This window comes from Protopterus annectens, chromosome 14.part0, assembly GCF_019279795.1.
Source record: "Protopterus annectens isolate FY-2018-M chromosome 14.part0, PAN1.0, whole genome shotgun sequence".
Lineage (NCBI taxonomy): Eukaryota > Metazoa > Chordata > Ceratodontiformes > Protopteridae > Protopterus > Protopterus annectens.
This window is the reverse complement of record NC_056748.1, coordinates 710,699,018-710,711,664: the sequence shown is the minus strand read 5'-3', so window position 1 is coordinate 710,711,664 and position 12,647 is coordinate 710,699,018. Positions and strand designations below refer to the sequence as shown.

Below are 12,647 nucleotides of genomic sequence, written 5' to 3'. Positions count from 1 at the left end.
ATGTTGATATGCAAATGCTGTAGTCTGGGAGGCCACGTGTCTTGAATCCATTTCAAATTGAAGTGTGCTCCCCAAGCCAGGTCTGAGGCATCTGTCGTTAAGATCTGACTCGCCTCTGGTCGGGTCACAGAGAGTCCCTTGTTTAGGTGACATTCCTGAGCCCGCCACAAGAATTCCTTCTGGATGCAAGGTATTATCTGAATGACAGTGTCCAAATCGTGGCAGTGTTGAGTCCATACACTTTTGAGATACCATTGTAGCTTCCTCATATGCAGTTTGGCATTGGGAAGTACCAGAATGCAAGATGCCATGAACCCCAAGGCTTGAAGGACTGTCCTTGCAGTCAGCCTGGACATTAGGGATAATTGCTGGAAGTATAGGTGAAGATTTCTTTGTTTGTCCGGGGTCAAAAAGGCCATCTGAGAGGCTGTATTCAGTCTCACACCCAGAAAGCACATGTCCTGAGAGGGTACTAGACTGGACTTTGTTTGGTTCACAGAATACCCTAGGCACCTTAAAACTGCCATTACATACTGTAGATGTTGAAGTAACTTGACTTTGTCTTGAGCAAGAATCAGGCAATCGTCCAGATAAGGATAAATTTGTATTCCTCTCAGTCTTAAGAAGGCTATCACAGGAGCCAGGACCTTTGTGAACACCCTGGGTGCAGTAGATAAGCCAAAGGGCAATGCGGAGAACTGACAATGAAAAGTACCAGCCTTAAAACGCAGGAATCTCCTGCAGCTGGGCCTGATAGGAATGTGAAGATAAGCCTCTTTGAGATCCAGAGTTACCATCCAGTGATCTTTGCCTAGCAGAGGCAGAAGTTGCTGTAAAGTTAACATCTTGAACTTTGGAATGTCTAGGTATGTATTGAGAATGGACAAATCCAGAATTGGCCTCCACGTGTTTCCTTTCTTTGGCACAAGGAATGGGCGAGAATAAAACCCTAGGCCTACTTCTGACGGAGGTACCACCTGGATCGCCCCCCATTTGTAAAAGTAAAGAAATCTGTTTGCGAGCCTCCAGCCTTTGCTGAGGAGGTACATCTGGCATGCCTTTGAAGGGAGGCAAGGTGTGAAAATAAAACTTGTAGCCTTGATTTATAATGTCCAACACCCATTTGTCCTGGGTGACCAAAAGCCAATTTTGTTTGAAGAGTGCCAACTTTCCTCCTAGAGGAGCTGCCAGACAGGAAGAGTCTGGCAGCTGGAGATACAGGTCATTGGGTCTGTTTACGAAAAGGCTGACCCCTGCCCTCACCAGAAGATTGTGCAGGAGAACTCCAAGTCCTAGGTCTGAAAGAACCCTGAGCATGAGCTCTGCCCCTACCACGTCTAGACCTGCCCTTAGACTGAAAATCGGAAGAAGGGTAAGACAATCCTTTTGCAGGCCAATTCCTGCTAAACTTAGGGGGCTGCACTTGTAAAAATTCCTTAACCGTCTGCATGGACTTAGCTTTGTCTTCCATTTTTTTCAAAACTGACTCCACAGGAGAACCAAAAAGAACTTCAGATTGAAGAGGAGCATCCAAAATTCGAGCCTTAACATGCTCTGACAAATTCTGATCCTTAAGCCAGGCATGCCTACGAATAACTGAACCAGTGGCAGCCACCCTGGAATTAGCCTGAAGAGCATCGAAGCCACACTGCAAGGAATGCTTACCGACCTGATCTGAGGCATGAACTAAGTCCTGCAATTCCTTACACTCTATACCCTCAGCTAAAGCATCTACCTTAGATTTCAACTGACCTAACAGAAAGTTCTGATACTTCAGCATATGAAACTGGCAGTTTAAAGCCCTCATAGCTAGCGTGGAGGAGCTATACACTTTTTTACCCTACCTATCCAAAGCCCTAGAATCTTTATCCAGAGGTACTGGATTCTTAACTACAGAAGCCCTGACACCCTTAGGCCCTTGACTAATAGTTTCCGGGTCAGCTCTAGGACTCTTATACAAATATTTATGAGCCTCTGGAACTCTGTAATACCTGTCTGGCTTGACAGGGGCAGGGGGTAAAGAATCAGGATTAAGGGAAGCTTCAGAAAAAACATCCTGAACAACATCTAAAACAGGGGGAATAGCCAAAGGTCTATGTTGTGGCAAAAACAAAAATTCCCTAAGCCTCTTACGAGAATCTGAAAAATCCTGACCTTCCCACTTGAAATGCTCCCTCATGGAGTGCAGGGTTTCAGAAAAGGAAAAATCCTCTGGAGGAGAAGCAGAAGGACAGGAATCCTCTGCATCCGAATCAGAATAGGGAGGAAAATCCTGAATGTCCTCAGCTGAAGACTCAGAGTAATCTGAGGAATGCTCCAATCCCTCCACATCTGTCTCCACCCTAGGCCTCTTGTCTGGAGGGGGCATAGAACCCCTGATTAAAGTAATCAAATCCTCTGCCATTTTCAACATATGTTTTTTAGGCACAGAGCCCGAAGAACTAGGGCTGATGCCTGTACCAGAAAGACCAGGTCTAGCTTTAGCAGGGCCCTTAGTGACAGAAGTAGAAGGCCTAATAACCTTTTGCAAAGATGGAACTACAGAAACTTGAGAAGCCCCCTCGGCCTGACCTAACTCCTGAGAAGCCAATTCCTGTAAAATTAAAGGTTCCCCCTGTGATTCAGCCGAGACCTCGGCTGGATCCACAGATTCAACCGTAGTTTCCATAGAACCGGCGTCCGCAACGGACGACTCATCCTGTTTAGACTTGAACGATTTATCTTTTCGCTTCTTTGCGGTAGCGGGCGTCGGAGGATCCGACGGCATGTTGTAGTTACACCGCTTACCGAAAACAAGCCTAGCACAATCTAATCTGCGTTTAATGGTGCGCTTATTAAATCTAGCGCAAAAGCGACACCCGACTATGTCGTGCTCAGGCCCCAAGCAAGGAATACAGAGAGAGTGATAGTCCCTATGAGGTATCTGTTTCCCACAAGAAATACAATTATTAAATTTTTCTGACATCCGGATTAACTGAGGCAAGAAAAGACAAAAATATTCCCCAACGGGGTACTTAGCCCAACTTGGTCTTCGGTCTGAAACTCGAAAAACGAAAATTTCAGGACGCTGAACGGCACTCGCAAACGCTGCTTCTGCTTCGGACCATGCGGCAAGAAAGACTGAGGATATGGCGTCGGTCATGCGCTTAAGTACTACTGCGTACTGATGTCAGTTCTGAGCGCCCATGGCCGGCACCAGCCTAACACTTTGGTATTCGGGCCGACCGAGGACAGCGGACTACCCACAGGTTATGACTGCAGCAATGTGAGACGAAGAACATCATCCAATACAACAAAAGTGATAAGCTGTGACTGCATTCAGACCAGCCGCAAAGGAAAAAACTGCATGATCTAAAAAACAAAAGCTTTCCAATTGTGGGAAATGCATATAGCACTAATTCATCCAGCTTTGTTTTAAAGCATCGTGCCTTCAGTTAACATAGCATATCAGCTCAACACTGTCCTACTTCCAACTTTCAACACAAACTTCAACTAAAATGTCAATGGAGTTCTTATTCAGCTCAGTTATAACAATGTAATTTTTTTCAGATCTGCTTACAAGTTCTATTAGCCTCTCAGTGCTACAAAAAAAAAAAAAGGTTACCTTGTTCTCGCAAGACAGTTCTGTTTTCACCACCATTTCGCATACGACAGCCGTAACACGACTGCAGGATTTTCTGACGAAACTGATCCACATAGTTCTGCTCCTCCTTCTGAGTGTGGGCAGACAACACTTCCTTCGTCAAGCCCACTTTCTTGAACTCTTCAGATGTCACTGCTGTAGCCAGTGGGTTAGCAGGCCGAGGCTCACCCTGTTCAATTCCCACAGCAGGGTCCTCGGTGGCTGTCACTTCTGTAATTAGAAATAAAGCTGAGTACAAACTTCCAAATAAACAAACTGTGGTCCTTCTGAAAATGTCTCTCAAAAACAAAACAAAATAAAGTCAGAATACACTGGTGCTACTTCAGAGGACCAAAGTACCTGATTCTGGATGTGGAACATGAACAATTGTGCTGCTGAAACTACACTGGCTGGTCGTGGACACCACACTCATCGCCTTCATAGACAGGGTTATATCAGTCAGTGGTGCACCCACTGCTGCAGCTGCTGGCTGAACCCCTGTCAGAACCTCAGATCTGGCTGTTGTAGGCATCTCTGCTAGGTCTCCTGATATCTGGCTTTCAGCTTCAACAACTGAGAGAGACAGAGAGAACTACTGGTGAGACAAGTAATACTGGGATGCCCTAAACTGAAGGCAAAACTGGCAGCATTTGAGATAAAGTATAATTAAACAAAAACTTACGAAATTTTAAAAAGACTCTACAGCATACACTCAGAAAGAAAGTATACTGTCAAGCATCAGGAGCACAAAGGACGTCCCAAATTCCACCTAAACATGCAAGCTGAAACTATGTACTTTGAGATCACCACTGGTAACAAAAGCAGATGACCTTAAGTGTTCTGTTGGGGAAGGGTGTGTGAAAAGCAGCTAAAGAAAAAGATCGACTGCCTCTTGAAGACAAACCATCAGGCATATTATGTCATAAGGAAGGTGGTGTGTGCCACAAGACCCTGCTACAGTAGTAATTCAAACATGTAATTTACTGCTTAACTTTATGGAAGGTGCTAGCAGCATTTAACTCTGCTGTGACAGTCTCAAGCAACATTCTAAAACAAAAACAAGGAGAAAAAAGCAAGTCTCTGAAAATCTCATTTCCTTAAAATAAATTAAATAAATACATAAAGAATATATAAACAAATAAAAAAGAACTAAGCAGATAAGCAAAACCTTTTTCTTCTAAGAAATATCCAAGTAGTATCACCTGGTTGGGTTGGGGAATTGGGCAATAACACCACAGCTACAGTGACCTTTTAAGAACAAATGTGCAGTAGAATTTAACGCAACAGTGAAATTCCAGCAGTAAGACCATTACGGTAGTGCACTCCTAAAATGAATGGGATACAAGTAGATGTCAAAACCTCTGGTATGACTTGTACAACAGCAGCTGTCTGTCCTCAGGTAAAACAGGAGGTTAAATTCTTCACCATGACTGTCAGTATGAATTACAGCTACAAAGAAGTGTAAGCCATGTCACCTTCACAATATTATACACACACGTACAGTGGATATAAAAGGTTTACACACTCCTGTTGAAATTCTAGGTTTTCTGATATAAAAAATGAGACCAGAACACATCATTTCAAAACTTTTCCCACCTTTAATGTGACCTATAACCTGTACAATTCAATTGAAAAAAAAAAAAAACATTAGTTAGGGGAAAAAATATAAAAAATAAAAAACATACAATAATCTGGTTGCATAAAAGTGTGCATACCCTTAAACTAATACTTTGTTGAAGCACCTTTTGACTTATTTACAGCATTCAATCTTCTTGGGTAGGAGTCTGCCAGCATGGCACATCTTGATTTGGCAATATTTGCCTACTCTTCCTTGCAAAAGCGCTCCAAACCTGTCAGATTGCAAGGGCATCTTTTGTGCACAGTCCTTTTCAGGTCACCCCACAGATTGTATTTAGGGTCGGGCTCTGGCAGGGCCATTCCAAAACTTGAATTTTCTTCTGGTGAAGCCATCCGTTTATTGATTTGGATGTATGCTTGGAGTCACTGTCGTGTTGAAAGGTGAAATTCCTCTTCATCTTTCTAGCAGATGCCTAAAGGTTTTGGGCCAAAAGTGACTGGTATTTGGAACTGTTCATAATTCCCTCACCCTTGAATAAAGCCCCAGTTCCAGCTGAAGAAAAGCAATCCCAAAGCATGACAATGTCACAACCATGCTTCACTGTGGGAATGGTGTTCTTTTGGTGATGCAAAGTGTTTTTGCGCCAAACATACCTTTTAAAATTGTGGCCAAAAAGTTCAACCTTGGTCTCATCAGACCATAACACACTTTCCCACATGCTTTTTGGAGACTATGTATTGTTTTACAAATTTTAGCCGTGCCTGGATGTTTTTCCTGTGTAAGAAAAGGCTTCCGTCTTGCAACCCGACCCCACAGCTCAGAATATGGGAGATTGTTTTCACATGTAGTACACACATGTAGTACACAACCAGTACTTGCCAGAAATTGCTGCAGCTCCTTCTGTGTTGCTGTAGGTCTCTTGGCAGCCCCTTCTGTGTTGCTGTAGGTCTCTTGGCAGCCTCCTTGACCAGATTTCATCTTGTCATCAATTTTGGAGAGACGTCTAGTTTTTTGCAACATTTTTGTCCCATATTTTCTCCACCTTTTCATGAATGTCTTCAATGTGTTCAATGATATACCCAATCCTGTGGAAATTTTTTTGTACCCTTCTCCTGACTCATACCTTTCAACAATGAGATCCCTTTGAAGCTTTGTAAGCTCTGCAAACCATGGCTTTTGCTGTAGCAGGCAACTGAGTAAATGTCAGGAAAATCCTACTAGAACAGCTGAACTTTATTTGGGGTTAATCAGAGTGTCTAATTGATGGCATGTGTGTACCCATGAAGAGTGAATGCTGCAATTAAATCAAAAGGTGAGTCAACAAAGTATTAGTTTAATGGTGTGCACACTTGTGCAACCAGCTTATTGTAAGTTTATTTTTTATATTTTTCCCCCCAACATATTTGTTTGTTTTTCAGTTGAAGTGTACAGGTTATAGGTCACATTAAAAGGTGGGAAAAGTTTTGAAATTATTTATTGTGGTCTCATTTTTTGATATCACAAAAACCTGGCATTTTAACAGGGGTGTACACTTTTTATATCCACTACTTATATATATATATATATATATATATATATATATATATGTATGTGTGTGTGTGTATATATATATATATATATATATATATATATATATATATATATATATATGTATATGTATGTATGTGTGTGTGTGTGTATATATATATATATATATATATATATATATATATATATATATATATATATATATATATATATATATTTATATATATATATATATATATATATATATATATATAAATAATACACAGATGTATGTACGGACAGACATTCTACTAGAAAGCTCCCAAATCCAGAGAGCCAGCACTTATTCACCAAGTCTAACGGTCCTGCATTTACCGATGTAAGGAAAAAGAAGTTATGTCTTACCATAACGTTCCATCTGTATTGTTGATCCTTGTTCAGTCATTACGTGTGGGTAGTCGGTTCCGACCTCGGAACCGACCCAGCCATCTTCCAAGCTTGCACAAACTACAAACTCTCGAGCTAAAAACTCTTACCCAGAATTCCCCTCTCTCTGTTACCTCAGATTGAGTTTGCAAGTCAAAAGAATGCAGAGGCTACCTCTAGTCAAATGACCCAACAGAACAGGATGGTGAGATCCACTAGAAGACACAGGAGGGGGAAGGAGGTTGGGTCATAATGACTGAATGAGGATCAACAATACAGATGGAATGTTATGGTAAGACGACTTCTTTATCAGACATAGTTAATCCTCGTTCATTCCTTACATGTGGGAGAGAGTCCCCAGCTACCTTTATTCCTGGGAGGCTCTCATGGAAGGACATAGAACCAAAAGATGCTCTTCCCCTGGAGGACAAATCCAATTTGTAATGATTGATGAAGGTATGAGGAGTAGCCCAAGTTGCAGCTGCACAAATGTCATGTAAAGAGGCTCTGGCATGGAAGGCAGCAGAAGTTGCCACACACCTTGTAGAATGAGCCTTTATGGTAGTAGGTAATGGAATATTACTTTTTCTATAAATGAAAGTAGGCAGTCCTTTAACTATTTAGCCAATGTGACCTTAGCAACAGCACATCCTAATCTAGGTGCAGAATAGGCCAAAAATAACTGGTCTGATTTACAAGAAGCCTTAGTCCTATTGAAGTAGAAGCAAATTTGCCTATGAATATCTAGGGTATGAAGGCAATACTCTCCTCTGTTTGAATGATTGGGGAAGAAAACTGGCACTTCAATGGTTTGATTAATGGACATTTCAGAGATCACTTTTGGCAGAAAGGAAGGATTAGTTCTCAATGACACTATCTCTATGAAAAATCAAATATGGTCTCTTGATGTATAAGGCTTGAAGCTCAGAGATACGTCTGGCAGAATAATGGCAACCAAAAACAAGGTTTTCCATGACAAGTTTTTGAGGTCGCAGGAAGTTGGTTCGAAAGGTGGCATTGTCAAAGCTTGTAGGACTAATGACAGGTCCCATGTTTGAGTAGGTTCTCTAAAAGGGGGTTTTAGATGATTCACGCCTTTTATGAAAGTCTTGCATAACTTGTGCGACATAAGAGAAGAGTCTTGGACACCATCATGAAAATTAGATATTGCAGCCAAATGAACTCTAATGGTAGAGGCAGATAGACTAGACTGAAATAGGGTAGACAGATATTCCAGTACTATCGACACTGGTGCTGAAAAAAGATCTACCGTTTTTCTTTCAGCCAAATAGAAAATCTTTTCCAGTTACTAAGATATGTAATTCTGTTGGAAGACTTATGAGATGCAATAAGAATGTCACGTACTGGCAAAGAAAGATCATTCAGCCTGACAATCAAAGGAATTGGAGGAGCCAAGCTATGAGCTTCAGGCTGTTCAAGTTGGGGTGAATCAGATTCTGCGGATGGGAGATCAATCCCGGGGTTGGATGGAGAATCCACTGTTGATCTAGCAGGTGAGGCCAAAGGAAGGGAAACTAAATCTGACGAGGCCAATATGGTGCTATGAGGATTACTTTACTCTTCAACCGGTGGGCTTTCTTCAGAAACTGGGGAATGAGGGGGAGAGGTGGAAATTCATAAAGCAGACCCGAGGGCCAATTGTGGACTAGAGTGTCCCTGGGTGACTGTCCCGGAGGGGGAATCAGGGCGAAATAGTTGCTGCATTTGTAGTTGGTTGGGGACACAAAGAGGTCACAGCAAGGAAGACCCCAGCGGTTGAAAATCTCAGCCGCTATCAAGGGATTCAGGGACCACTCGTGAGGTTGTAGAATACACCTGCTGAGTCTGTCTGCCATTACGTTGGAACTCCCGGAAATGTGAGTTGCTAGAAGAAAGCGGTTGGTAGCCATCGTCCATTGCCATATCCTCATGGCCTCTCAACAGAGTGGGTAAGATTTGGTTCCACCCTGTTTGTTGATGTACCAGACCACCGCCATGTTGTCTGGCTGTAGCTCAATAGTCCCAGACAGCAGCAGGGGATGGAATGCTTGCAATGCCAGAAGCACCGCCCTCAGCTCTAGAACATTTACATGCAGATGGGCCTCCATTTCGGACCAAGTACCTTGGACTGTCTGTCCCTGAAATAGCCCCCCCACTCCATCAGGGAGGCGTCCGTGGTCACTGTAGCCTTGGGCTGTTGGGGGGAGAAGGGGCAAGACCACTGTGATGGATTGTGCACCATTCACCAATTTAAATCTTGTTTGCACCTGTGAGTTACCGAATCTTGGCTGAAAGAGGGTACTGAAAGGGATACAATTGGGGGAGCTGTAGCCATTATAGACGCCTCATGTGAAAGCTGGCCAGGGGGACATTCATAATGGAGGATGCCATGGAACCCAACAACTGGAGAACAGAATGAGCTGTGGATTTCTCCCTTGAAAGGATTGGAATCAGTTGCTGCTTTATCCTTAGAATTCTGTGCTCTGGAAAGGATGCTCTGCAATTCTTTGTATTCAAGATGACCCCTATGAATTCTGTGGACTGAGATGGGGTGAGATTGGATTTTTGCCAGTTTATGGTTATGCCTAGCCTTTCTGCAGTGAGGAGAGAGTATGCCAGGGCTTCTTCCAATAGATGTCTGGTGGGGGCGGAGATGAGCCAGTCGTCTAGGTATGGAAACACCTGGAATCCTTATAGTCGCAAGTGAGCTGTGACGACTGCCATGCACTTTGTGAACACTCTGGGGGCTGTAGAGAGTCCGAAGGGCAGTTCTCTGAACTGGTAATGACTGGCACCAGCACGGAAGCGAAGGAATCTTCTTGATGGTCTGTCCACTTTATGTGGTAGTATGCATCTTGAAGATCCATCGAGCACATCCAATCGTCTTTTTCCAAAAGCAGAAGGATAGACTGTGTTGTGACCATCCGCAATTGCTGTACATTTGCAAACTTGTTCAATACACTGAGGTCCAAAATTGGTCTCCAGTCCTCAGTTTTCTTTGGCACCAAAAATAGCCTTGAGTAAAATCCAGATCCTATCTGGTCTGGAGGGACTATTTGGATGACTCTTTTTCTTAGCAGCTTTGAAATCTCCAACGGTGCTTCTTCCCTTTGACTGGGTGGAACGTCGGGTAAGCTTGTTAGGGGAGCGGGACAAAGGTCGAAGGGGATATGATAACCTCTGGTTATTATCCTTTGTACCAAACAATCGGTGGTAATGGCTAGCCAGGCAGAAGGGTGCAAAGAGAAACTACCCCCAACCACTTCCAAAGGACAGCAGTTGGGCCGCTCTTCAGGAGAACTGGTAGGATTGGGCCAGGGGAAAAAATCCCTGGAACCCTGGTTATGTGGACCCCCCTCTGCCCCGAAAGGGGAGTCTTCCCTGCACGTTTCCCCCTCTGCCTCTAGGGGAAAACTCGGCCTGTGTGTCACGGAAAGAACCTTGAGACTTTTTGTGCCATATCTTCCCATTCTTCTAGTTTCCGGAGAAAGCCCGTTGAGGAGAAGAATAACGGACACCCACAGCAGAAAGGGTCTTACCGTCCTGTTCACATCTGGCCAGTGTGCTTTTAACCTTGGGTCCGAATGACAAGGCTTCGATGGTAGTGTTGAGAAAGGAAGCCTTGAAGGGTTCCGTGAAATTACACAAGCGCATCCAGGCATGTCATCTCAGAACAATGCCTGAACCCGCTGTTCTAGCTGCTCCTTCTGATGCGCGAGATATCAGGCGCATGGAGGAGTTGTAGATCGATTCGATGGTGGCTAGCTGAGAGGCCACTTTGTCACAGACCTTATCAGACACAGCTCCAACCAAAGTTTCAGAGGGCTCAGAAATTAAGTCTCTCTGAAGCCTAGTAAAATGTGCCATATAGTTCAGGGACCTGACTGAAAAGGTTGCTGATGCAAAAGTACGCTTCCCTAGTCTGTCCAGAGACCGGGTCTCTGTTGGGCAGAAGGACAGTCTGGCTTTCTTCTTCCACCAGGTCCTTTATAGTTGCGGCCGCCACCACCAAAGCATCTGCAAGAAGACCTTTGGACCAATGGGGATCACTAGCAGGAGGGGACAAAATTTTATCTGGCCTCCAGGGAATGGCCTCAATGGTGTCAGGAGCCTTCCCCGCAAGCTGCACAACGAACCGGACAAGTTCGTCGGCAGGTGGAATAACCCAGGAGGTAAGGGGCCGGGCACGAAAGGCCTACAGGAACAGACTCTTCAGAGGTCGGGTTAGAGGGCTGCCAGTCACCTCTCTGTTTAAGGATTTCAAGGATATCACCAAAGGATACCTCAGAGGGTGATCGAGGGGACCCTTCCCCATCATCAAAGTCTGTGTCTTCAGTAAGGGACTCCTCTGTGGAGTCCATGTGCTTCTTCTTGCACAAGCTCTTTTGATGATCTTCCTCAGAGGGAGAAGCTGGGGAAGACGGCGCAAAAGGGGTCTCCTGTGGGAGTATGTCCTGAGGCCCTTGCGCCCAGTGTCAGCTAGGAGCGGCTTGTGTACATTGCGGTCCAGAGGGGGGCAGGGAGAGTGATAGCACAGGATCGCCAACCGACGCCAGAGCCTCCTCCATTAGCTGGAAGGTCGGTCCACCTGAAGACGGGTGGGGGCCCAGGACAGAGGTCACCCCTTGCCTAAGTGGCTCAGCCTGCCGACCCGGAGTCCCTGGATGACTGTGAAACGCCAAAGTATGTACCCCACAGTTAACATCCTGGGCCGTGGCAAGACTCTCCTGCCACAAAGGCAACTGCGGCTCCTTAGTGAGGTCCATAAAGGGAACCGTAGTGGGGGAAGACTGTGCTATATCAAGTGGCTTCAAAGGCAATGAAGGTGGAGAATAAGTAGGGGTCTTTGGTAATGGGAGATCACCTCCCGAGGAAGGACAGGTCCTGGGGGGCGGGATACCTGTGGCCAAAAGCACTTGATTCACAAGACGCAACACATCATGTTCAGAAAGGCTTCTAGTGGATTTCACGACTTGGCTGAGGGAGAGTCAGGTCTATCGAAGGACGGAGCAAGCTCGGTGCCCACCACGGAGGAGGTCTGCACTGAGAACAATGGAGCTGTAATGGACTGAACTACTGGTGTCTGCACCGAGGAAATCATCAGTGCCGAAGGCATGGTCTGCACTGACAATGAGGTCGGTACCGAAGTGGTTGTTGGCTCCAAGTCCCGAGCCAAAAACATTGGTGACGAAAACTGAATGGTCGGTACCGAGAGGGAAGTCGGTGCCAGGTAAGTTGTTGGGAGTCAAAAAAGTAATGGGCGTCGAAACATCCATTGACGCAACAGTCTGCATCAACCGGACAGTCAGTGCCGGTAATGGAGTCTGAACAGAGGAGCTCCTCGGTACCGATGCGGTATGGGGCACACTAGTTGGTGCCGAGGTCGCAGATGGCACTGATGGCCTCTGTGCCGAAGGTCTAGGCACCAAAAGCGCTGGAGCCGAAGAAGTCAAATCTGAACTGGAAAGCTTAGCTTTCTTGGGTCTCTGTTCCTGAGGGGCCCCAGCTGGGGAC

The 12,647-nt window shown here is 44.9% G+C and overlaps 1 protein-coding gene across 4 annotated transcripts in view; it reads right to left on the bottom strand.

Annotated features, from left to right (window-relative positions):
• Window positions 1-12,647, bottom strand: part of PER3 (period circadian regulator 3) — a 508,287-nt gene that overhangs the window by 416,516 nt on the left and 79,124 nt on the right. For 3 of the 4 annotated variants that reach the window (XM_044056446.1, XM_044056444.1, XM_044056447.1), the window contains 2 exons: window positions 3,983-4,195; window positions 3,605-3,853 (listed from right to left, as the gene is read on the bottom strand). In XM_044056446.1, coding sequence (XP_043912381.1) covers window positions 3,605-3,853; window positions 3,983-4,195 — 462 coding nt within the window. The remainder of the gene's footprint in view (window positions 1-3,604; window positions 3,854-3,982; window positions 4,196-12,647) is intronic. The other variant, XM_044056445.1, reaches the window with a different exon arrangement.